The following is a 25,887-nucleotide window of genomic DNA, read 5'->3' as shown; positions in this document are numbered from 1 at the left end:
TATTTTGGGGAATCAAAATTTGAACTAAGTTGAATTTACACCACATGATGATGCTTACATATTAGTTTCAAAATTTTTGGATCAAAAACTCTTAAAAGATTTTTGAAAATAAATTTCCTTGTAAAAATTGTAGAATTCTACTACCCTTCGGCATCAATGCCATAGTTAGAATAAATAAGAGCCTACAGTGTATCACGAGGCTTCCATATTAGTGTGATTATTTCTGCCACAATAGTCCTACAGAGAAAGATTTTTCAATGACGCAACACAAAAGTACTCAAGCTGAGATTCATCAATTTCATTATTGGCAAATTCAAAATTGGTTATAGAATAACGAATAAAATACTATATCATATGATGGAAATAATTGGAAGGGAAAAAAAGCAAGCTTGGCATAGATTTGCAATCCAATTTTTGAATTATCTACCCAACACCAAAAAAGAAGAGAACCATTTATTAGAATACCTCCTAGTAAAAATGCTTTGTGCCAATCTTGCTTGAAATTAACTCAGTGATTCTGGAAAAAATGTACCGGGATAAATGAAAAATTGAAGGGGAAAAAAAAAGCTGACAGATGACAGACAGACAAACATCAATCAGAAAAGCTCAATTAAGCCTTTTGAGCCAACAACAAAAAAAATAACTAAAAAATCTTTAACCCATGCAAAATGATACAAAATATTACTTAGTCCTATATCTGCCCAATGCTCTGTGAGCAATTCCTCTGTGTTGGATGTTTTTACTGTAAATCTAGATATATATATAAAAATGTAGTAAGAAAAAAATGAGTATGTGTAGATCAGCATCGGAATATATAATTTTTACTTATATGGTTATGAACATGTATGGTAGTACTTACATGGCATTATCTGCTTTACAATATACTATTTCAGAGTCCATGGTGCTACCAGGTTCCCGGCGCACTGGCCACATCATTGTTTTTGGTAAACCTGGTAGCCTGGCCCAACAAAACTGACCTCTCTTCATTCTGTAAAAACACATTTATAATAATAATTAACACATGCAGTTGTATGACCTAAGTCGTTCTAGTAAGTCAGTGGCACTTCTTCATACCTAAAATCGAAAACATGAATTTTACGACCAACGAGAGATTAAACAGTTTTGAAGATTTTGACAGTTTAAATACAATTAATTCTCAAGAAGCTTGTATATTTTTGAGAAAAATAAATTGATTTTATGTAGATTTTCAAGATCAAATGTTGACATTTTGGCATGTTGGCAGCAGAAGGGAAATAACTCTTGTTAATTTGGGTCTACTGAAAACTATCTATTATTAACTTCTTTATTTTTTAATTTTGTTTCAACAAGACATTGTCACATATCTTATAGGGGTGAAACGGTTCACCGTGGTATTTTTTCTCAGTTTGATACAGGGTGCAAAACACAGTTTTCTATATGACGTTATCGCGACGTCATTACATGAGGGACAAGCAAAACTGACCCCTATAAAGAAATGTTGTTAAAATGTGTTACATATATATCTATATATCAAAGGAAAGATAAAATGATGAATTTTGTAAATATTAAAAGATAACACATTTATCAATAAATAATAAGGTGTATTAGACGATGGAAATATGGGGTAAATATGGGAGATAATGCCCCAAATTGCTCTACACCCATTCCTTTTTAGCATCCCCTAACACAAAATTGCAACCAAATCAGCAATTTCAAGTTCTAAGCATTTCACAGAGCAAGTCTTAAAGTCTTGTTTTCATGTTATTTTAGGGTACATTCGCCAGCTTTTTAAAGAGCTATATTACCTGCTACTCAAGACATGAAATCCTGCAAATGTAAAATCCGGATGTTTATCGAGTTACCTCCCTCTATATCAGAGACTCACAAAATTAATTTTAAAAACATTTCTGCATATTTTTTACATCTATTCTAAAGATAAGACTATATTCTATGCAACTGAAAATAAAAAAGAAATTATTTCATGTATACCGCACAAAAATAGCAGGAAAATCCCTACCCATCATGCTATTCACTGGGGAAAACCCCCCTGGATTTTATACGAAACTGTGTTTAGCTACCTTAAAGGAAATAAAACATTTCTGTATGCTACTTTGTAATGCTTAGATGCAAAGAGGACAAAATTACAAACATTTTGGTGTATGCAGCATTCAATATAGTCAAGAAATGGCCGAGAAATTGGTATTTTAGTACGACATGTCCAAGACATTGACTGACCCAACAAACAAGACTGAACAGTCAAGAATTCAGAACTGACCATCAACTCACATTATCTCATTTTATCTAATAAAAAGAACACCGTGAATTGAACTGCATGTGTGAATATTGATGACATGCTTCAGTACATATTAAATAATTCCTCCAACTACACATTCTGTTGTTTTAGATTTACATTTGTTGAATTATGAACACATGAGTGATGATTCTATGTGAAATTGTGTTGAAATAAAAGAATGCCTCAAATGTCCATAGAGTGTCATCACACACATACATGTATATACACATACACATACATGTATATACATGTACATATACATATACATATATATATATATATATATATATATATATATATATTGATTGATTGATTGATTGATTGATGACATGCTATGACGTCACAATGCAAATGCATTGATGATGTCACAATATACATGACGTCATAATCACATACATGTATCATCACAATGTAAACAATCATGAATGAGGGACTATGCTGTTAAATGATTTTCAACATGCCTAGAACTGATAGACACAGGCAAGGCAAAAAGAAGAAAACACGCAAGACTACATTTCTAAAGGGACACCTACCTTGGAATAAGGATCAGCAGCCTATCAGCAGTGTTCCTTGCACAGAGTCCACCTCTGTCAATATCCCTGTGTGTCGTCCGGAGAAAGCAATCTATGACGCTTCAATTCTAAAGTATGAGGGTCCTCCAAATACCCTTCCAGGAAAGCTAAGACCTAAACATGAAAGAAAAGAGGATGAACCGTTAGACAATTCATCAGAAAATATAATTGTTAACTTCTGTAAGTTAAAAGAATTCATTAAATCAAGCATTAGCCATAACTGCAGGCGACAAGACAGTTTCAATGTGGCAATTGCTAAGCGAAAAGGATTGTGTGTATGTCTGCAGGCGAGCTGCACAAACTGTGGTTTTGATACCGGTGTGCATAAACTGTACACCGAGTGTACAAGCAAAAAAAGAGGTCCCGCCGCAGGCTGCTTAAATGAAGGCCTCTCTATGGCCACCGTTAAATCCAAAATGGGAGGAACTGACGTTCAGATGTTAATGGCTTGTCTTGATATTCGTGCTCCCAGTTTAACTATAATCAACAACAAAATCAATAAGCAATGTGAAAAAATGATAGAACTAAATGAAAAATCCATGGTTGAGAATCAGAAGTTTGCCGGCCAAGTGGCAACCTTCATCGGAGAGGGAAACAACATTGATGTCGAAACGGACACGTGCTTCAACAACCGTAACCAAACTGGGTACGAAGCCGGCACGCAATCATTCTGTCCGGTGATTGAGAAGACAACTGGTCTTAACCTCCCAATTGCAATGGCCACTGCGAGCAAACTGTGTTCAAAAATAAACATGTGCACCCATGAGAACAACAAATGTTCACTGACCTACAACCCTGATGAGTCTATCTCCTCCAGTGAATCAAAACTGACCACTAAAAACTTGCAAAAGATTCATGATCTCAAAATTGTATCCATAAAATCCTTAACTAGTGATGCAAGCTCTCAAATCAGCAAGGTTGTTAGAGAAGTTGGGAAAAAAAATGAAATCGTTATCAAGTACTTCCAATGTTTTGTTCACCGACTACGCACAATTCAGAAAAAAGTGAAATCCATACAGTTCTTTAAACTCCCGGCCGGTTACGATCAAGACATCTTTCGCCAAAAATTGGCAACATGTATCCGGTCGAGAGTGAGACTCGAACTAGTCAGGATTAAAAAGAAGTACCCAGCAGAGGGGGCTTTTGTGACCAGGGCACTGATGGCTATGAAGAACATTGTGACATGCTTCAGTGGATCTCACACTTATTGTGCAGAGAGATCCCTGGCCTGCAATGCTCACCTGGAGTCCTTCAGTACTCAGTATCTTCCATATGGAAGTTACTTAAGTCTGGTCACAGAAGACCGCCGCAAGCTGGAATCGGTTATGAATAAGTCCCTGACAACTGAAATTTTGAATAAAATTGCTAATCTATATACAACCAATCAATGTGAGAGCTTGCATCACAGAGTTTTTACATATGCACCAAAATCTGTGTTGTTCTCAAGAAATTTTAATGGACTATGTCACTCAGCATGCCATTCATCCACATTTGGAACTACAAATTACAAACATTTTGGTGTATGCAGCATTCAATATAGTCAAGAAATGGCCGAGAAATTGGTATTTTAGTACGACATGTCCAAGACATTGACTGACCCAACAAACAAGACTGAACAGTCAAGAATTCAGAACTGACCATCAACTCACATTATCTCATTTTATCTAATAAAAAGAACACCGTGAATTGAACTGCATGTGTGAATATTGATGACATGCTTCAGTACATATTAAATAATTCCTCCAACTACACATTCTGTTGTTTTAGATTTACATTTGTTGAATTATGAACACATGAGTGATGATTCTATGTGAAATTGTGTTGAAATAAAAGAATGCCTCAAATGTCCATAGAGTGTCATCACACACATACATGTATATACACATACACATACATGTATATACATGTACATATACATATACATATATATATATATATATATATATATATATATTGATTGATTGATTGATTGATTGATGACATGCTATGACGTCACAATGCAAATGCATTGATGATGTCACAATATACATGACGTCATAATCACATACATGTATCATCACAATGTAAACAATCATGAATGAGGGACTATGCTGTTAAATGATTTTCAACATGCCTAGAACTGATAGACACAGGCAAGGCAAAAAGAAGAAAACACGCAAGACTACATTTCTAAAGGGACACCTACCTTGGAATAAGGATCAGCAGCCTATCAGCAGTGTTCCTTGCACAGAGTCCACCTCTGTCAATATCCCTGTGTGTCGTCCGGAGAAAGCAATCTATGACGCTTCAATTCTAAAGTATGAGGGTCCTCCAAATACCCTTCCAGGAAAGCTAAGACCTAAACATGAAAGAAAAGAGGATGAACCGTTAGACAATTCATCAGAAAATATAATTGTTAACTTCTGTAAGTTAAAAGAATTCATTAAATCAAGCATTAGCCATAACTGCAGGCGACAAGACAGTTTCAATGTGGCAATTGCTAAGCGAAAAGGATTGTGTGTATGTCTGCAGGCGAGCTGCACAAACTGTGGTTTTGATACCGGTGTGCATAAACTGTACACCGAGTGTACAAGCAACAAAAGAGGTCCCGCCGCAGGCTGCTTAAATGAAGGCCTCTCTATGGCCACCGTTAAATCCAAAATGGGAGGAACTGACGTTCAGATGTTAATGGCTTGTCTTGATATTCGTGCTCCCAGTTTAACTATAATCAACAACAAAATCAATAAGCAATGTGAAAAAATGATAGAACTAAATGAAAAATCCATGGTTGAGAATCAGAAGTTTGCCGGCCAAGTGGCAACCTTCATCGGAGAGGGAAACAACATTGATGTCGAAACGGACACGTGCTTCAACAACCGTAACCAAACTGGGTACGAAGCCGGCACGCAATCATTCTGTCCGGTGATTGAGAAGACAACTGGTCTTAACCTCCCAATTGCAATGGCCACTGCGAGCAAACTGTGTTCAAAAATAAACATGTGCACCCATGAGAACAACAAATGTTCACTGACCTACAACCCTGATGAGTCTATCTCCTCCAGTGAATCAAAACTGACCACTAAAAACTTGCAAAAGATTCATGATCTCAAAATTGTATCCATAAAATCCTTAACTAGTGATGCAAGCTCTCAAATCAGCAAGGTTGTTAGAGAAGTTGGGAAAAAAAATGAAATCGTTATCAAGTACTTCCAATGTTTTGTTCACCGACTACGCACAATTCAGAAAAAAGTGAAATCCATACAGTTCTTAAAACTCCCGGCCGGTTACGATCAAGACATCTTTCGCCAAAAATTGGCAACATGTATCCGGTCGAGAGTAAGACTCGAACTAGTCAGGATTAAAAAGAAGTACCCAGCAGAGGGGGCTTTTGTGACCAGGGCACTGATGGCTATGAAGAACATTGTGACATGCTTCAGTGGATCTCACACTTATTGTGCAGAGAGATCCCTGGCCTGCAATGCTCACCTGGAGTCCTTCAGTACTCAGTATCTTCCATATGGAAGTTACTTAAGTCTGGTCACAGAAGACCGCCGCAAGCTGGAATCGGTTATGAATAAGTCCCTGACAACTGAAATTTTGAATAAAATTGCTAATCTATATACAACCAATCAATGTGAGAGCTTGCATCACAGAGTTTTTACATATGCACCAAAATCTGTGTTGTTCTCAAGAAATTTTAATGGACTATGTCACTCAGCATGCCATTCATCCACATTTGGAACTACAAATTACAAACATTTTGGTGTATGCAGCATTCAATATAGTCAAGAAATGGCCGAGAAATTGGTATTTTAGTACGACATGTCCAAGACATTGACTGACCCAACAAACAAGACTGAACAGTCAAGAATTCAGAACTGACCATCAACTCACATTATCTCATTTTATCTAATAAAAAGAACACCGTGAATTGAACTGCATGTGTGAATATTGATGACATGCTTCAGTACATATTAAATAATTCCTCCAACTACACATTCTGTTGTTTTAGATTTACATTTGTTGAATTATGAACACATGAGTGATGATTCTATGTGAAATTGTGTTGAAATAAAAGAATGCCTCAAATGTCCATAGAGTGTCATCACACACATACATGTATATACACATACACATACATGTATATACATGTACATATACATATACATATATATATATATATATATATATATATTGATTGATTGATTGATTGATTGATGACATGCTATGACGTCACAATGCAAATGCATTGATGATGTCACAATATACATGACGTCATAATCACATACATGTATCATCACAATGTAAACAATCATGAATGAGGGACTATGCTGTTAAATGATTTTCAACATGCCTAGAACTGATAGACACAGGCAAGGCAAAAAGAAGAAAACACGCAAGACTACATTTCTAAAGGGACACCTACCTTGGAATAAGGATCAGCAGCCTATCAGCAGTGTTCCTTGCACAGAGTCCACCTCTGTCAATATCCCTGTGTGTCGTCCGGAGAAAGCAATCTATGACGCTTCAATTCTAAAGTATGAGGGTCCTCCAAATACCCTTCCAGGAAAGCTAAGACCTAAACATGAAAGAAAAGAGGATGAACCGTTAGACAATTCATCAGAAAATATAATTGTTAACTTCTGTAAGTTAAAAGAATTCATTAAATCAAGCATTAGCCATAACTGCAGGCGACAAGACAGTTTCAATGTGGCAATTGCTAAGCGAAAAGGATTGTGTGTATGTCTGCAGGCGAGCTGCACAAACTGTGGTTTTGATACCGGTGTGCATAAACTGTACACCGAGTGTACAAGCAACAAAAGAGGTCCCGCCGCAGGCTGCTTAAATGAAGGCCTCTCTATGGCCACCGTTAAATCCAAAATGGGAGGAACTGACGTTCAGATGTTAATGGCTTGTCTTGATATTCGTGCTCCCAGTTTAACTATAATCAACAACAAAATCAATAAGCAATGTGAAAAAATGATAGAACTAAATGAAAAATCCATGGTTGAGAATCAGAAGTTTGCCGGCCAAGTGGCAACCTTCATCGGAGAGGGAAACAACATTGATGTCGAAACGGACACGTGCTTCAACAACCGTAACCAAACTGGGTACGAAGCCGGCACGCAATCATTCTGTCCGGTGATTGAGAAGACAACTGGTCTTAACCTCCCAATTGCAATGGCCACTGCGAGCAAACTGTGTTCAAAAATAAACATGTGCACCCATGAGAACAACAAATGTTCACTGACCTACAACCCTGATGAGTCTATCTCCTCCAGTGAATCAAAACTGACCACTAAAAACTTGCAAAAGATTCATGATCTCAAAATTGTATCCATAAAATCCTTAACTAGTGATGCAAGCTCTCAAATCAGCAAGGTTGTTAGAGAAGTTGGGAAAAAAAATGAAATCGTTATCAAGTACTTCCAATGTTTTGTTCACCGACTACGCACAATTCAGAAAAAAGTGAAATCCATACAGTTCTTAAAACTCCCGGCCGGTTACGATCAAGACATCTTTCGCCAAAAATTGGCAACATGTATCCGGTCGAGAGTAAGACTCGAACTAGTCAGGATTAAAAAGAAGTACCCAGCAGAGGGGGCTTTTGTGACCAGGGCACTGATGGCTATGAAGAACATTGTGACATGCTTCAGTGGATCTCACACTTATTGTGCAGAGAGATCCCTGGCCTGCAATGCTCACCTGGAGTCCTTCAGTACTCAGTATCTTCCATATGGAAGTTACTTAAGTCTGGTCACAGAAGACCGCCGCAAGCTGGAATCGGTTATGAATAAGTCCCTGACAACTGAAATTTTGAATAAAATTGCTAATCTATATACAACCAATCAATGTGAGAGCTTGCATCACAGAGTTTTTACATATGCACCAAAATCTGTGTTGTTCTCAAGAAATTTTAATGGACTATGTCACTCAGCATGCCATTCATCCACATTTGGAACTACAAATTACAAACATTTTGGTGTATGCAGCATTCAATATAGTCAAGAAATGGCCGAGAAATTGGTATTTTAGTACGACATGTCCAAGACATTGACTGACCCAACAAACAAGACTGAACAGTCAAGAATTCAGAACTGACCATCAACTCACATTATCTCATTTTATCTAATAAAAAGAACACCGTGAATTGAACTGCATGTGTGAATATTGATGACATGCTTCAGTACATATTAAATAATTCCTCCAACTACACATTCTGTTGTTTTAGATTTACATTTGTTGAATTATGAACACATGAGTGATGATTCTATGTGAAATTGTGTTGAAATAAAAGAATGCCTCAAATGTCCATAGAGTGTCATCACACACATACATGTATATACACATACACATACATGTATATACATGTACATATACATATACATATATATATATATATATATATATATATATATATATATATATATATTGATTGATTGATTGATTGATTGATGACATGCTATGACGTCAACAATGCAAATGCATTGATGATGTCACAATATACATGACGTCATAATCACATACATGTATCATCACAATGTAAACAATCATGAATGAGGGACTATGCTGTTAAATGATTTTCAACATGCCTAGAACTGATAGACACAGGCAAGGCAAAAAGAAGAAAACACGCAAGACTACATTTCTAAAGGGACACCTACCTTGGAATAAGGATCAGCAGCCTATCAGCAGTGTTCCTTGCACAGAGTCCACCTCTGTCAATATCCCTGTGTGTCGTCCGGAGAAAGCAATCTATGACGCTTCAATTCTAAAGTATGAGGGTCCTCCAAATACCCTTCCAGGAAAGCTAAGACCTAAACATGAAAGAAAAGAGGATGAACCGTTAGACAATTCATCAGAAAATATAATTGTTAACTTCTGTAAGTTAAAAGAATTCATTAAATCAAGCATTAGCCATAACTGCAGGCGACAAGACAGTTTCAATGTGGCAATTGCTAAGCGAAAAGGATTGTGTGTATGTCTGCAGGCGAGCTGCACAAACTGTGGTTTTGATACCGGTGTGCATAAACTGTACACCGAGTGTACAAGCAACAAAAGAGGTCCCGCCGCAGGCTGCTTAAATGAAGGCCTCTCTATGGCCACCGTTAAATCCAAAATGGGAGGAACTGACGTTCAGATGTTAATGGCTTGTCTTGATATTCGTGCTCCCAGTTTAACTATAATCAACAACAAAATCAATAAGCAATGTGAAAAAATGATAGAACTAAATGAAAAATCCATGGTTGAGAATCAGAAGTTTGCCGGCCAAGTGGCAACCTTCATCGGAGAGGGAAACAACATTGATGTCGAAACGGACACGTGCTTCAACAACCGTAACCAAACTGGGTACGAAGCCGGCACGCAATCATTCTGTCCGGTGATTGAGAAGACAACTGGTCTTAACCTCCCAATTGCAATGGCCACTGCGAGCAAACTGTGTTCAAAAATAAACATGTGCACCCATGAGAACAACAAATGTTCACTGACCTACAACCCTGATGAGTCTATCTCCTCCAGTGAATCAAAACTGACCACTAAAAACTTGCAAAAGATTCATGATCTCAAAATTGTATCCATAAAATCCTTAACTAGTGATGCAAGCTCTCAAATCAGCAAGGTTGTTAGAGAAGTTGGGAAAAAAAATGAAATCGTTATCAAGTACTTCCAATGTTTTGTTCACCGACTACGCACAATTCAGAAAAAAGTGAAATCCATACAGTTCTTAAAACTCCCGGCCGGTTACGATCAAGACATCTTTCGCCAAAAATTGGCAACATGTATCCGGTCGAGAGTAAGACTCGAACTAGTCAGGATTAAAAAGAAGTACCCAGCAGAGGGGGCTTTTGTGACCAGGGCACTGATGGCTATGAAGAACATTGTGACATGCTTCAGTGGATCTCACACTTATTGTGCAGAGAGATCCCTGGCCTGCAATGCTCACCTGGAGTCCTTCAGTACTCAGTATCTTCCATATGGAAGTTACTTAAGTCTGGTCACAGAAGACCGCCGCAAGCTGGAATCGGTTATGAATAAGTCCCTGACAACTGAAATTTTGAATAAAATTGCTAATCTATATACAACCAATCAATGTGAGAGCTTGCATCACAGAGTTTTTACATATGCACCAAAATCTGTGTTGTTCTCAAGAAATTTTAATGGACTATGTCACTCAGCATGCCATTCATCCACATTTGGAACTACAAATTACAAACATTTTGGTGTATGCAGCATTCAATATAGTCAAGAAATGGCCGAGAAATTGGTATTTTAGTACGACATGTCCAAGACATTGACTGACCCAACAAACAAGACTGAACAGTCAAGAATTCAGAACTGACCATCAACTCACATTATCTCATTTTATCTAATAAAAAGAACACCGTGAATTGAACTGCATGTGTGAATATTGATGACATGCTTCAGTACATATTAAATAATTCCTCCAACTACACATTCTGTTGTTTTAGATTTACATTTGTTGAATTATGAACACATGAGTGATGATTCTATGTGAAATTGTGTTGAAATAAAAGAATGCCTCAAATGTCCATAGAGTGTCATCACACACATACATGTATATACACATACACATACATGTATATACATGTACATATACATATACATATATATATATATATATATATATATTGATTGATTGATTGATTGATTGATGACATGCTATGACGTCACAATGCAAATGCATTGATGATGTCACAATATACATGACGTCATAATCACATACATGTATCATCACAATGTAAACAATCATGAATGAGGGACTATGCTGTTAAATGATTTTCAACATGCCTAGAACTGATAGACACAGGCAAGGCAAAAAGAAGAAAACACGCAAGACTACATTTCTAAAGGGACACCTACCTTGGAATAAGGATCAGCAGCCTATTAGCAGTGTTCCTTGCACAGAGTCCACCTCTGTCAATATCCCTGTGTGTCGTCCGGAGAAAGCAATCTATGACGCTTCAATTCTAAAGTATGAGGGTCCTCCAAATACCCTTCCAGGAAAGCTAAGACCTAAACATGAAAGAAAAGAGGATGAACCGTTAGACAATTCATCAGAAAATATAATTGTTAACTTCTGTAAGTTAAAAGAATTCATTAAATCAAGCATTAGCCATAACTGCAGGCGACAAGACAGTTTCAATGTGGCAATTGCTAAGCGAAAAGGATTGTGTGTATGTCTGCAGGCGAGCTGCACAAACTGTGGTTTTGATACCGGTGTGCATAAACTGTACACCGAGTGTACAAGCAAAAAAAGAGGTCCCGCCGCAGGCTGCTTAAATGAAGGCCTCTCTATGGCCACCGTTAAATCCAAAATGGGAGGAACTGACGTTCAGATGTTAATGGCTTGTCTTGATATTCGTGCTCCCAGTTTAACTATAATCAACAACAAAATCAATAAGCAATGTGAAAAAATGATAGAACTAAATGAAAAATCCATGGTTGAGAATCAGAAGTTTGCCGGCCAAGTGGCAACCTTCATCGGAGAGGGAAACAACATTGATGTCGAAACGGACACGTGCTTCAACAACCGTAACCAAACTGGGTACGAAGCCGGCACGCAATCATTCTGTCCGGTGATTGAGAAGACAACTGGTCTTAACCTCCCAATTGCAATGGCCACTGCGAGCAAACTGTGTTCAAAAATAAACATGTGCACCCATGAGAACAACAAATGTTCACTGACCTACAACCCTGATGAGTCTATCTCCTCCAGTGAATCAAAACTGACCACTAAAAACTTGCAAAAGATTCATGATCTCAAAATTGTATCCATAAAATCCTTAACTAGTGATGCAAGCTCTCAAATCAGCAAGGTTGTTAGAGAAGTTGGGAAAAAAAATGAAATCGTTATCAAGTACTTCCAATGTTTTGTTCACCGACTACGCACAATTCAGAAAAAAGTGAAATCCATACAGTTCTTAAAACTCCCGGCCGGTTACGATCAAGACATCTTTCGCCAAAAATTGGCAACATGTATCCGGTCGAGAGTGAGACTCGAACTAGTCAGGATTAAAAAGAAGTACCCAGCAGAGGGGGCTTTTGTGACCAGGGCACTGATGGCTATGAAGAACATTGTGACATGCTTCAGTGGATCTCACACTTATTGTGCAGAGAGATCCCTGGCCTGCAATGCTCACCTGGAGTCCTTCAGTACTCAGTATCTTCCATATGGAAGTTACTTAAGTCTGGTCACAGAAGACCGCCGCAAGCTGGAATCGGTTATGAATAAGTCCCTGACAACTGAAATTTTGAATAAAATTGCTAATCTATATACAACCAATCAATGTGAGAGCTTGCATCACAGAGTTTTTACATATGCACCAAAATCTGTGTTGTTCTCAAGAAATTTTAATGGACTATGTCACTCAGCATGCCATTCATCCACATTTGGAACTACAAATTACAAACATTTTGGTGTATGCAGCATTCAATATAGTCAAGAAATGGCCGAGAAATTGGTATTTTAGTACGACATGTCCAAGACATTGACTGACCCAACAAACAAGACTGAACAGTCAAGAATTCAGAACTGACCATCAACTCACATTATCTCATTTTATCTAATAAAAAGAACACCGTGAATTGAACTGCATGTGTGAATATTGATGACATGCTTCAGTACATATTAAATAATTCCTCCAACTACACATTCTGTTGTTTTAGATTTACATTTGTTGAATTATGAACACATGAGTGATGATTCTATGTGAAATTGTGTTGAAATAAAAGAATGCCTCAAATGTCCATAGAGTGTCATCACACACATACATGTATATACACATACACATACATGTATATACATGTACATATACATATACATATATATATATATATATATATATATATATTGATTGATTGATTGATTGATTGATGACATGCTATGACGTCACAATGCAAATGCATTGATGATGTCACAATATACATGACGTCATAATCACATACATGTATCATCACAATGTAAACAATCATGAATGAGGGACTATGCTGTTAAATGATTTTCAACATGCCTAGAACTGATAGACACAGGCAAGGCAAAAAGAAGAAAACACGCAAGACTACATTTCTAAAGGGACACCTACCTTGGAATAAGGATCAGCAGCCTATCAGCAGTGTTCCTTGCACAGAGTCCACCTCTGTCAATATCCCTGTGTGTCGTCCGGAGAAAGCAATCTATGACGCTTCAATTCTAAAGTATGAGGGTCCTCCAAATACCCTTCCAGGAAAGCTAAGACCTAAACATGAAAGAAAAGAGGATGAACCGTTAGACAATTCATCAGAAAATATAATTGTTAACTTCTGTAAGTTAAAAGAATTCATTAAATCAAGCATTAGCCATAACTGCAGGCGACAAGACAGTTTCAATGTGGCAATTGCTAAGCGAAAAGGATTGTGTGTATGTCTGCAGGCGAGCTGCACAAACTGTGGTTTTGATACCGGTGTGCATAAACTGTACACCGAGTGTACAAGCAACAAAAGAGGTCCCGCCGCAGGCTGCTTAAATGAAGGCCTCTCTATGGCCACCGTTAAATCCAAAATGGGAGGAACTGACGTTCAGATGTTAATGGCTTGTCTTGATATTCGTGCTCCCAGTTTAACTATAATCAACAACAAAATCAATAAGCAATGTGAAAAAATGATAGAACTAAATGAAAAATCCATGGTTGAGAATCAGAAGTTTGCCGGCCAAGTGGCAACCTTCATCGGAGAGGGAAACAACATTGATGTCGAAACGGACACGTGCTTCAACAACCGTAACCAAACTGGGTACGAAGCCGGCACGCAATCATTCTGTCCGGTGATTGAGAAGACAACTGGTCTTAACCTCCCAATTGCAATGGCCACTGCGAGCAAACTGTGTTCAAAAATAAACATGTGCACCCATGAGAACAACAAATGTTCACTGACCTACAACCCTGATGAGTCTATCTCCTCCAGTGAATCAAAACTGACCACTAAAAACTTGCAAAAGATTCATGATCTCAAAATTGTATCCATAAAATCCTTAACTAGTGATGCAAGCTCTCAAATCAGCAAGGTTGTTAGAGAAGTTGGGAAAAAAAATGAAATCGTTATCAAGTACTTCCAATGTTTTGTTCACCGACTACGCACAATTCAGAAAAAAGTGAAATCCATACAGTTCTTAAAACTCCCGGCCGGTTACGATCAAGACATCTTTCGCCAAAAATTGGCAACATGTATCCGGTCGAGAGTAAGACTCGAACTAGTCAGGATTAAAAAGAAGTACCCAGCAGAGGGGGCTTTTGTGACCAGGGCACTGATGGCTATGAAGAACATTGTGACATGCTTCAGTGGATCTCACACTTATTGTGCAGAGAGATCCCTGGCCTGCAATGCTCACCTGGAGTCCTTCAGTACTCAGTATCTTCCATATGGAAGTTACTTAAGTCTGGTCACAGAAGACCGCCGCAAGCTGGAATCGGTTATGAATAAGTCCCTGACAACTGAAATTTTGAATAAAATTGCTAATCTATATACAACCAATCAATGTGAGAGCTTGCATCACAGAGTTTTTACATATGCACCAAAATCTGTGTTGTTCTCAAGAAATTTTAATGGACTATGTCACTCAGCATGCCATTCATCCACATTTGGAACTACAAATTACAAACATTTTGGTGTATGCAGCATTCAATATAGTCAAGAAATGGCCGAGAAATTGGTATTTTAGTACGACATGTCCAAGACATTGACTGACCCAACAAACAAGACTGAACAGTCAAGAATTCAGAACTGACCATCAACTCACATTATCTCATTTTATCTAATAAAAAGAACACCGTGAATTGAACTGCATGTGTGAATATTGATGACATGCTTCAGTACATATTAAATAATTCCTCCAACTACACATTCTGTTGTTTTAGATTTACATTTGTTGAATTATGAACACATGAGTGATGATTCTATGTGAAATTGTGTTGAAATAAAAGAATGCCTCAAATGTCCATAGAGTGTCATCACACACATACATGTATATACACATACACATACATGTATATACATGTACATATACATATACATATATATATATATATATATATATATATTGATTGATTGATTGATTGATTGATGACATGCTATGACGTCACAATGCAAATGCATTGATGATGTCACAATATACATGACGTCATAATCACATACATGTATCATCACAATGTAAACAATCATGAATGAGGGACTATGCTGTTAAATGATTTTCAACATGCCTAGAACTGATAGACACAGGCAAGGCAAAAAGAAGAAAACACGCAAGACTACATTTCTAAAGGGACACCTACCTTGGAATAAGGATCAGCAGCCTATTAGCAGTGTTCCTTGCACAGAGTCCACCTCTGTCAATATCCCTGTGTGTCGTCCGGAGAAAGCAATCTATGACGCTTCAATTCTAAAGTATGAGGGTCCTCCAAATACCCTTCCAGGAAAGCTAAGACCTAAACATGAAAGAAAAGAGGATGAACCGTTAGACAATTCATCAGAAAATATAATTGTTAACTTCTGTAAGTTAAAAGAATTCATTAAATCAAGCATTAGCCATAACTGCAGGCGACAAGACAGTTTCAATGTGGCAATTGCTAAGCGAAAAGGATTGTGTGTATGTCTGCAGGCGAGCTGCACAAACTGTGGTTTTGATACCGGTGTGCATAAACTGTACACCGAGTGTACAAGCAAAAAAAGAGGTCCCGCCGCAGGCTGCTTAAATGAAGGCCTCTCTATGGCCACCGTTAAATCCAAAATGGGAGGAACTGACGTTCAGATGTTAATGGCTTGTCTTGATATTCGTGCTCCCAGTTTAACTATAATCAACAACAAAATCAATAAGCAATGTGAAAAAATGATAGAACTAAATGAAAAATCCATGGTTGAGAATCAGAAGTTTGCCGGCCAAGTGGCAACCTTCATCGGAGAGGGAAACAACATTGATGTCGAAACGGACACGTGCTTCAACAACCGTAACCAAACTGGGTACGAAGCCGGCACGCAATCATTCTGTCCGGTGATTGAGAAGACAACTGGTCTTAACCTCCCAATTGCAATGGCCACTGCGAGCAAACTGTGTTCAAAAATAAACATGTGCACCCATGAGAACAACAAATGTTCACTGACCTACAACCCTGATGAGTCTATCTCCTCCAGTGAATCAAAACTGACCACTAAAAACTTGCAAAAGATTCATGATCTCAAAATTGTATCCATAAAATCCTTAACTAGTGATGCAAGCTCTCAAATCAGCAAGGTTGTTAGAGAAGTTGGGAAAAAAAATGAAATCGTTATCAAGTACTTCCAATGTTTTGTTCACCGACTACGCACAATTCAGAAAAAAGTGAAATCCATACAGTTCTTAAAACTCCCGGCCGGTTACGATCAAGACATCTTTCGCCAAAAATTGGCAACATGTATCCGGTCGAGAGTGAGACTCGAACTAGTCAGGATTAAAAAGAAGTACCCAGCAGAGGGGGCTTTTGTGACCAGGGCACTGATGGCTATGAAGAACATTGTGACATGCTTCAGTGGATCTCACACTTATTGTGCAGAGAGATCCCTGGCCTGCAATGCTCACCTGGAGTCCTTCAGTACTCAGTATCTTCCATATGGAAGTTACTTAAGTCTGGTCACAGAAGACCGCCGCAAGCTGGAATCGGTTATGAATAAGTCCCTGACAACTGAAATTTTGAATAAAATTGCTAATCTATATACAACCAATCAATGTGAGAGCTTGCATCACAGAGTTTTTACATATGCACCAAAATCTGTGTTGTTCTCAAGAAATTTTAATGGACTATGTCACTCAGCATGCCATTCATCCACATTTGGAACTACAAATTACAAACATTTTGGTGTATGCAGCATTCAATATAGTCAAGAAATGGCCGAGAAATTGGTATTTTAGTACGACATGTCCAAGACATTGACTGACCCAACAAACAAGACTGAACAGTCAAGAATTCAGAACTGACCATCAACTCACATTATCTCATTTTATCTAATAAAAAGAACACCGTGAATTGAACTGCATGTGTGAATATTGATGACATGCTTCAGTACATATTAAATAATTCCTCCAACTACACATTCTGTTGTTTTAGATTTACATTTGTTGAATTATGAACACATGAGTGATGATTCTATGTGAAATTGTGTTGAAATAAAAGAATGCCTCAAATGTCCATAGAGTGTCATCACACACATACATGTATATACACATACACATACATGTATATACATGTACATATACATATACATATATATATATATATATATATATATATATTGATTGATTGATTGATTGATTGATGACATGCTATGACGTCACAATGCAAATGCATTGATGATGTCACAATATACATGACGTCATAATCACATACATGTATCATCACAATGTAAACAATCATGAATGAGGGACTATGCTGTTAAATGATTTTCAACATGCCTAGAACTGATAGACACAGGCAAGGCAAAAAGAAGAAAACACGCAAGACTACATTTCTAAAGGGACACCTACCTTGGAATAAGGATCAGCAGCCTATCAGCAGTGTTCCTTGCACAGAGTCCACCTCTGTCAATATCCCTGTGTGTCGTCCGGAGAAAGCAATCTATGACGCTTCAATTCTAAAGTATGAGGGTCCTCCAAATACCCTTCCAGGAAAGCTAAGACCTAAACATGAAAGAAAAGAGGATGAACCGTTAGACAATTCATCAGAAAATATAATTGTTAACTTCTGTAAGTTAAAAGAATTCATTAAATCAAGCATTAGCCATAACTGCAGGCGACAAGACAGTTTCAATGTGGCAATTGCTAAGCGAAAAGGATTGTGTGTATGTCTGCAGGCGAGCTGCACAAACTGTGGTTTTGATACCGGTGTGCATAAACTGTACACCGAGTGTACAAGCAACAAAAGAGGTCCCGCCGCAGGCTGCTTAAATGAAGGCCTCTCTATGGCCACCGTTAAATCCAAAATGGGAGGAACTGACGTTCAGATGTTAATGGCTTGTCTTGATATTCGTGCTCCCAGTTTAACTATAATCAACAACAAAATCAATAAGCAATGTGAAAAAATGATAGAACTAAATGAAAAATCCATGGTTGAGAATCAGAAGTTTGCCGGCCAAGTGGCAACCTTCATCGGAGAGGGAAACAACATTGATGTCGAAACGGACACGTGCTTCAACAACCGTAACCAAACTGGGTACGAAGCCGGCACGCAATCATTCTGTCCGGTGATTGAGAAGACAACTGGTCTTAACCTCCCAATTGCAATGGCCACTGCGAGCAAACTGTGTTCAAAAATAAACATGTGCACCCATGAGAACAACAAATGTTCACTGACCTACAACCCTGATGAGTCTATCTCCTCCAGTGAATCAAAACTGACCACTAAAAACTTGCAAAAGATTCATGATCTCAAAATTGTATCCATAAAATCCTTAACTAGTGATGCAAGCTCTCAAATCAGCAAGGTTGTTAGAGAAGTTGGGAAAAAAAATGAAATCGTTATCAAGTACTTCCAATGTTTTGTTCACCGACTACGCACAATTCAGAAAAAAGTGAAATCCATACAGTTCTTAAAACTCCCGGCCGGTTACGATCAAGACATCTTTCGCCAAAAATTGGCAACATGTATCCGGTCGAGAGTGAGACTCGAACTAGTCAGGATTAAAAAGAAGTACCCAGCAGAGGGGGCTTTTGTGACCAGGGCACTGATGGCTATGAAGAACATTGTGACATGCTTCAGTGGATCTCACACTTATTGTGCAGAGAGATCCCTGGCCTGCAATGCTCACCTGGAGTCCTTCAGTACTCAGTATCTTCCATATGGAAGTTACTTAAGTCTGGTCACAGAAGACCGCCGCAAGCTGGAATCGGTTATGAATAAGTCCCTGACAACTGAAATTTTGAATAAAATTGCTAATCTATATACAACCAATCAATGTGAGAGCTTGCATCACAGAGTTTTTACATATGCACCAAAATCTGTGTTGTTCTCAAGAAATTTTAATGGACTATGTCACTCAGCATGCCATTCATCCACATTTGGAACTGGGAAGTCGTCCGTACTGTTAGCAAAATCCCTTGGTCTTAATTTCTCAAAATGCGCCCCTTTTTTCCGTTATATGACTCGAAAAGATATATTAGCTTTGTACCATTCGCAAAGGAAAAAGACGCCAAAGTACAAAATACAGCGGTATCTTGCAAAATGTAGAAAAAGTAATCGAAAAATTAGACAAGGGTCCTTGTACTCAAATGCATGTAATGAACTGGTACAAATTCACAACTATGCAATAAATGTCAACAAACACTAAATGTTAATAAAACAGAAAAAAAACCCAAACAAAAACAGAGTTCATTTTTTTGTGTTCTGCTTACCTAAAAATACAATTTTTAAAACCATCATGCCCGCAGCATGTCTTTGACTGTCTGCAGCTATTGCGCTGGACATTAATTTCTCCTGGCTCCAGAGATAAATGCTGAATATTCATACATTTTTTGTAATGACATAAGTGGGAAACATGATATGATATGTTATGAAAATGACAATCATTTTCCAAATAATACATAAGACGGTGAACGGTAAAAATTTGTCTTTTCAGACGGAAAGTTGGTCTTATGATGCCATATCCATCAGAGTCTGTCGCACCGTACCATATATGACAACCATCTAATTCATTAAATTTATACAACTTTGAGTATAAAAATTGTTTCTCTTCTGTTGTGAAGGGGGTTTCATATGCCTTGGACATGATAGATTTTTTAAAATATGTACTTTAAATCCAGCGGTCTGAAACAATATCATAGAAAATACAGTCATGATGTTGTGTCAAAAGCAACTGACACTGAAATGAAATGGGCTGTAAGTAAATGACATATTTAACATGCACATTTAACATGTACAACACACTGGCGTCCGATGCAATATTGAGAGAAAAAACCTAATTTCCAAAATCATGAAAATCCTAATCCGTGGGGGGTGGGGGGGGGGGGGGGGGGGGGGGGGGAGAGGGAGTAATCCTATACCTATACTTCCAAAACAAAACATCTTTCCCGGCCATAACATATTTTTACCCCAAAATCATGAAAATCCTTATCCAAGGGGCGTGGGGAGATGAGTATACCTTAAGTTACAAAAAAAATTATGTGGGGGGGTGGGGGTGGGGGGGGGTGGGGGGGGGTAGTTTACCTTGGGGGGGGGGGGGGGGGGATAGTATACCTTTGACTCCAACTTCTCAATCTTTCAAACGAAAAATTATGTTTCATGCGAAGAAAAAGTGGGGGGCTGAACCCTCTATTCTGCTATGTGCCTAATGATTAGGTCTAACCAGTGGGGGGGGGCTAAGCCTATGCAACACATGTAAAAACATGTACTTGTGCTTTAATGTTACATGAAACCAATACTGTATGATTTTTAATAAAAAAAATAAGTCACATCAACCACTTTGCAGCCTGAGCATGCAGAACAATGAAGAAAACATTATTTCATGTGTGTCCCTTAAGGGTGCAAAACACAGTTTTCTATATGACGTTATCGCGACGTCATTACATGAGGGACAAGCAAAACTGACCCCTATAAAGAAATGTTGTTAAAATGTGTTACATATATATCTATATATCAAAGGAAAGATAAAATGATGAATTTTGTAAATATTAAAAGATAACACATTTATCAATAAATAATAAGGTGTATTAGACGATGGAAATATGGGGTAAATATGGGAGATAATGCCCCAAATTGCTCTACACCCATTCCTTTTTAGCACCCCCTAACACAAAATTGCAACCAAATCAGCCATTTCAAGTTCTAAGCATTTCACAGAGCAAGTCTTAAAGTCTTGTTTTCATGTTATTTTAGGGTACATTCGCCAGCTTTTTAAAGAGCTATATTACCTGCTACTCAAGACATGAAATCCTGCAAATGTAAAATCCGGATGTTTATCGAGTTACCTCCCTCTATATCAGAGACTCACAAAATTAATTTTAAAAACATTTCTGCATATTTTTTACATCTATTCTAAAGATAAGACTATATTCTATGCAACTGAAAATAAAAAAGAAATTATTTCATGTATACCGCACAAAAATAGCAGGAAAATCCCTACCCATCATGCTATTCACTGGGGAAAAACCCCCTGGATTTTATACGAAACTGTGTTTAGCTACCACACGGTGCAAAATCTCCATTTTTGGTTCAGTTCATTTTTCGGTCAGGATCGATCGTTATTCAGTCGGGTTTGGCATAGGTAAAACACGCTACTCAACATAAAAAATATTTAAAAAGGTAATTTTTTGAGGACTGATACTATGTAAAATAATCTTAAACAGTCAATTCATTCTAATTTACTTCTTCTAGTTAATTTGCAAGTAGATTAAGTGACTGGATTCAGTGATACAATACATAAAACAACGTTGAATTTGTTTCCTTCTATCAAAATGTATTGTATAGAAAAAAACCAAACCTAGAAAAATTTTCTGATTCGTATCGTATCTTGAAGGAGGCGTATCGTTTCACCCCTAATATCTTAGGATTCTTGTCCATGCTGCACAGGAGCAATTCATAGATCTCTTTATCCCATGTTTACCCCTATATCCCATGAATATTCCTCATTGAATATTGTCTTGATATCCCCCCCTTGTGACATCACAATGGGTTTTGTGTGAGAGTGATGACGTAAAATAATGTGGCCATGGCCCTACCTTTTTGTATTTCACCAATGTGTCCTCATTGAATGGATGTGGAATAATGGCATTAAAATTTATTCAAGTACATATTTTGAAAAGTGAAATCCCAATAGATGACAAAAAAATGTACATGCAGTGAATTCAGCTGCAGAGAAAAAGCACAGAAAATTTTTTCCATTAATAAAAAGCTCTAGAACATCAAGGGAAAAATCTGAGGAGAAAGAACAAGCTTGTGAAAATTCCAAATCTGAATCAAATGCTAAAAATCCAACGGGAAGTTCGTCATCCATGTTTTCACTTCAGCTGACTCTGGTCAACATGGCTGCCCAAGACCTTCCTGTCACATGGTTAAGGGGATATTATGTGATTTCTGTCAAGGTGTTATGTGACTATAACTTAACCCTACATATACATTGTCTAAGGATATTTTATGTGACATTTGTCCATATAACTATGTGACTTAATCTTGTCAATGTTTTCTATCTACTAAATATACAATATCTATGGATATTTTATGTGACATCTGTCCATATAACTATGTGACTTAATCTTGTCAATGCTTTCTATCTACTACTTAACCCTACATAAATATACAATGTCTATAAGGATATTTTATGTGACATCTATCCATATAACTATGTGACTTAATCTCGTCAATGCTTTCTATCTACTACTTAACCCTACATAAATATACAAGTCTAAGGATATTTTATGTGACATCTGTCCATATAACTATGTGACTTAATCTTGTCAATGTTTTCTATCTACTACTTAACCCTACATAAATATACAAGTCTAAGGATATTTTATGTGACATTTGTCCATATCACTATGTGACTTAATCTCGTCAATGCTTTCTATCTACTACTTAACTCTACATAAATATACAATGTCTATGGATATTTATGTGACATCTGTCCATATAACTATGTGACTTAATCTTGTCAATGCTTTCTATCTACTACTTAACTCTACATAAATATACAATGTCTATGGATATTTATGTGACATCTGTCCATATAACTATGTGACTTAATCTTGTCAATGCTTTCTATCTACTACTTAACCCTACATAAATATACAATGTCTATGGATATTTATGTGACATCTGTCCATATAACTATGTGACTTAATCTCGTCAATGCTTTCTATCTACTACTTAACCCTACATAAATATACAAGTCTAAGGATATTTTATGTGACATTTGTCCATATCACTATGTGACTTAATCTCGTCAATGCTTTCTATCTACTACTTAACTCTACATAAATATACAATGTCTATGGATATTTATGTGACATCTGTCCATATAACTATGTGACTTAATCTTGTCAATGCTTTCTATCTACTACTTAACCCTACATAAATATACAATGTCTATGGATATTTATGTGACATCTGTCCATATAACTATGTGACTTAATCTCGTCAATGCTTTCTATCTACTACTTAACCCTACATAAATATACAATGTCTATAAGGATATTTTATGTGACATTTGTCCATATCACTATGTGACTTAATCTCGTCAATGTATACAATGTCTATGGATATTTATGTGACATCTGTCCATATAACTATGTGACTTAATCTTGTCAATGCTTTCTATCTACTACTTAACTCTACATAAATATACAATGTCTATGGATATTTATGTGACATCTGTCCATATAACTATGTGACTTAATCTTGTCAATGCTTTCTATCTAGTACTTAACCTACATAAATATACAAGTCTAAGGATATTTATGTGACATCTGTCCATATAACTATGTGACTTAATCCTGTCAATGTTTTCTATCTACTACTTAACCCTACATAAATATACAATGTCTATAAGGATATTTTATGTGACATCTGTCCATATAACTATGTGACTTAATCTTGTCAATGTTTTCTATCTACTACTTAACCCAGTGATTTTTCTACATTTTTTAAAAGGGGCCTGGGCCTTTACAATTGGGAAAAATCGTCGACATTTGTATTAAATTGGGAAAAAAAATTTAAATTGTCATGTAACCTTAATTGGCAGGTAAAATAAACTATGTAAGTAAATTTAACATCATTCATCAATTCATTTGCTACAAAATAATCAATTAAACACAGTTCTATATTTTTAACCTTTTTTAAAATCTTTGAAAGTTGTTATTGTGACCAACCTATATGATCATATCAGTATACCTGTATTTCCCTTTTTGCTCTGACATTATGGTAGACATATTAAGAGAAAATCCTTCTTGTAATAGCCATAGTTTAAGATAGAATAATCTAACATGATTTATTACAAATCATTTATTTTTCATTTAAGTAATTATTTAAACTTTCTAATTACATTAGCTATACATAATGCTGCAATTTTTCTCTGCAATACTAGTTGCATCTGCCGAGCGTAGAAACAGTTTGATTTTCGTGGAATCAGGGATGCTTTTTGTAGAACTATTAGTACTTGGATTTGCAAATAAAGCTATGTTTTGCTGGTAATTAACATGCATCTTACACTTTCTAACGATGTATTTACACACAAGTTTGACAAGGAGGAGACCCATGTGTTTTTCTAGGTCTTATAAACACTTAGAGTACTCTGTTGTTTCTTACTGTTATTTTAAGAGTCTTAGTGACTGAGAACAATAGTGTTCCATTTTAGATAAGTCGTACGAAAAAAATTCAATATAACAAAAATAACAACAGGTTTTGTGTTGAGAAAAAAAGCAACAGAAATTGGGAAAAAATCGGTAATTTTTTAGAGGGGAAAGGGCTGATATTCGGACCTAAATTGGGTGTAGAAAAATCACTGTAACCCTACATAAATATACAATGTCTATAAGGATATTTTATGTGACATCTGTCCATATAACTATGTGACTTAATCTTGTCAATGTTTTCTAGTAGACTACTACTTAACCCTACATAAATATATACAATATCTATGGATATTTTATGTGACATCTGTCCATATCACTATGTGACTAAATCTTGTCAATGTTTTCTATCTACTACTTAACTCTACATAAATATACAATATCTATGGATATTTTATGTGACATCTGTCCATATAACTATGTGACTTAATCTTGTCAATGCTTTCTATTTATTACTTAACCCTACATAAATATACAAGTCTAAGGATATTTATGTGACATCTGTCCATATAACTATGTGACTTAATCTTGTCAATGTTTTCTATCTACTACTTAACCCTACATAAATATACAATGTCTAAGGATATTTTATGTGACATCTGTCCATATAACTATGTGACTTAATCTTGTCAATGTTTTCTATCTACTACTTAACCCTACATAAATATACAAGTCTAAGGATATTTATGTGACATCTGTCCATATAA

At 36.8% G+C, this 25,887-nt stretch overlaps 8 protein-coding genes and 1 pseudogene across 11 annotated transcripts in view; 8 read left to right on the top strand and 1 right to left on the bottom strand.

Annotated features, from left to right (window-relative positions):
• Positions 1 to 2,946, bottom strand: part of LOC128162484 (uncharacterized) — a 30,998-nt gene extending 28,052 nt beyond the window's left edge. For 3 of the 4 annotated variants that reach the window (XR_008240674.1, XM_052825713.1, XM_052825715.1), the window contains exons 1-3: positions 2,806 to 2,946; positions 860 to 988; positions 686 to 750 (exon numbers count right to left, since the gene is read on the bottom strand). Coding sequence is in view for 2 of the 4 variants with exons in the window: in XM_052825713.1 (XP_052681673.1) it covers positions 686 to 750; positions 860 to 987 (193 nt within the window). In the remaining 2 variants the exon portion in view is untranslated. Of the gene's footprint in view, positions 1 to 685; positions 751 to 859; positions 989 to 2,805 lie in introns of those variants that run through there. The other variant, XM_052825714.1, reaches the window with a different exon arrangement.
• Positions 1,028 to 4,481, top strand: LOC128162335 (uncharacterized). Its single transcript, XM_052825479.1, has 2 exons — positions 1,028 to 4,166; positions 4,416 to 4,481. Exons 1-2 carry the CDS (start codon positions 2,718 to 2,720, stop codon positions 4,479 to 4,481), a joined length of 1,515 nt encoding a protein of 504 aa, XP_052681439.1. The 5' UTR covers positions 1,028 to 2,717.
• Positions 3,881 to 6,656, top strand: LOC128162490 (uncharacterized). Its single transcript, XM_052825723.1, has one exon. The coding sequence runs from the start codon at positions 4,942 to 4,944 to the stop codon at positions 6,637 to 6,639; it is 1,698 nt and encodes a 565-aa protein (XP_052681683.1). The 5' UTR covers positions 3,881 to 4,941; the 3' UTR covers positions 6,640 to 6,656.
• Positions 6,657 to 7,161: 505 nt separating this feature from the next.
• LOC128162491 (uncharacterized) lies at positions 7,162 to 9,223 on the top strand. The gene has a single exon (XM_052825724.1). The coding sequence runs from the start codon at positions 7,162 to 7,164 to the stop codon at positions 8,857 to 8,859; it is 1,698 nt and encodes a 565-aa protein (XP_052681684.1). The 3' UTR covers positions 8,860 to 9,223.
• A 98-nt stretch (positions 9,224 to 9,321) lies between these two features.
• On the top strand, positions 9,322 to 11,115 carry LOC128162495 (uncharacterized). Its single transcript, XM_052825729.1, has one exon. It carries the CDS (start codon positions 9,401 to 9,403, stop codon positions 11,096 to 11,098), a length of 1,698 nt encoding a protein of 565 aa, XP_052681689.1. The 5' UTR covers positions 9,322 to 9,400; the 3' UTR covers positions 11,099 to 11,115.
• Positions 11,116 to 11,618: 503 nt separating this feature from the next.
• Positions 11,619 to 13,333, top strand: LOC128162494 (uncharacterized). Its single transcript, XM_052825728.1, has one exon. The coding sequence runs from the start codon at positions 11,619 to 11,621 to the stop codon at positions 13,314 to 13,316; it is 1,698 nt and encodes a 565-aa protein (XP_052681688.1). The 3' UTR covers positions 13,317 to 13,333.
• Positions 13,334 to 13,840: 507 nt separating this feature from the next.
• Positions 13,841 to 15,555, top strand: LOC128162492 (uncharacterized). Its single transcript, XM_052825725.1, has one exon. It carries the CDS (start codon positions 13,841 to 13,843, stop codon positions 15,536 to 15,538), a length of 1,698 nt encoding a protein of 565 aa, XP_052681685.1. The 3' UTR covers positions 15,539 to 15,555.
• Positions 15,556 to 16,060: 505 nt separating this feature from the next.
• LOC128162493 (uncharacterized) lies at positions 16,061 to 17,775 on the top strand. Its single transcript, XM_052825727.1, has one exon. It carries the CDS (start codon positions 16,061 to 16,063, stop codon positions 17,756 to 17,758), a length of 1,698 nt encoding a protein of 565 aa, XP_052681687.1. The 3' UTR covers positions 17,759 to 17,775.
• A 507-nt stretch (positions 17,776 to 18,282) lies between these two features.
• Positions 18,283 to 19,563, top strand: LOC128162498 (uncharacterized; annotated as a pseudogene).
• The last annotated feature ends 6,324 nt before the right edge of the window (positions 19,564 to 25,887 follow it).

Source organism: Crassostrea angulata, chromosome 9 (genome assembly GCF_025612915.1).
Source record: "Crassostrea angulata isolate pt1a10 chromosome 9, ASM2561291v2, whole genome shotgun sequence".
Classification (NCBI taxonomy): domain Eukaryota; kingdom Metazoa; phylum Mollusca; class Bivalvia; order Ostreida; family Ostreidae; genus Magallana; species Magallana angulata.
This window is presented reverse-complemented; position numbering and strand designations above follow the sequence as displayed.

Coding starts and splice junctions, on each gene's coding strand:
- LOC128162492 (XM_052825725.1), top strand. CDS start 13,841: ATGATTTTCAACATGCCTAGAACTGATAGACACAGGCAAGGCAAAAAG.
- LOC128162493 (XM_052825727.1), top strand. CDS start 16,061: ATGATTTTCAACATGCCTAGAACTGATAGACACAGGCAAGGCAAAAAG.
- LOC128162335 (XM_052825479.1), top strand. CDS start 2,718: ATGATTTTCAACATGCCTAGAACTGATAGACACAGGCAAGGCAAAAAG. Junction 4,167..4,415: donor ACCGCCGCAAGCTGGAATCG/GTTATGAATAAG, acceptor TTGGTATTTTAG/TACGACATGTCCAAGACATT.
- LOC128162490 (XM_052825723.1), top strand. CDS start 4,942: ATGATTTTCAACATGCCTAGAACTGATAGACACAGGCAAGGCAAAAAG.
- LOC128162495 (XM_052825729.1), top strand. CDS start 9,401: ATGATTTTCAACATGCCTAGAACTGATAGACACAGGCAAGGCAAAAAG.
- LOC128162491 (XM_052825724.1), top strand. CDS start 7,162: ATGATTTTCAACATGCCTAGAACTGATAGACACAGGCAAGGCAAAAAG.
- LOC128162494 (XM_052825728.1), top strand. CDS start 11,619: ATGATTTTCAACATGCCTAGAACTGATAGACACAGGCAAGGCAAAAAG.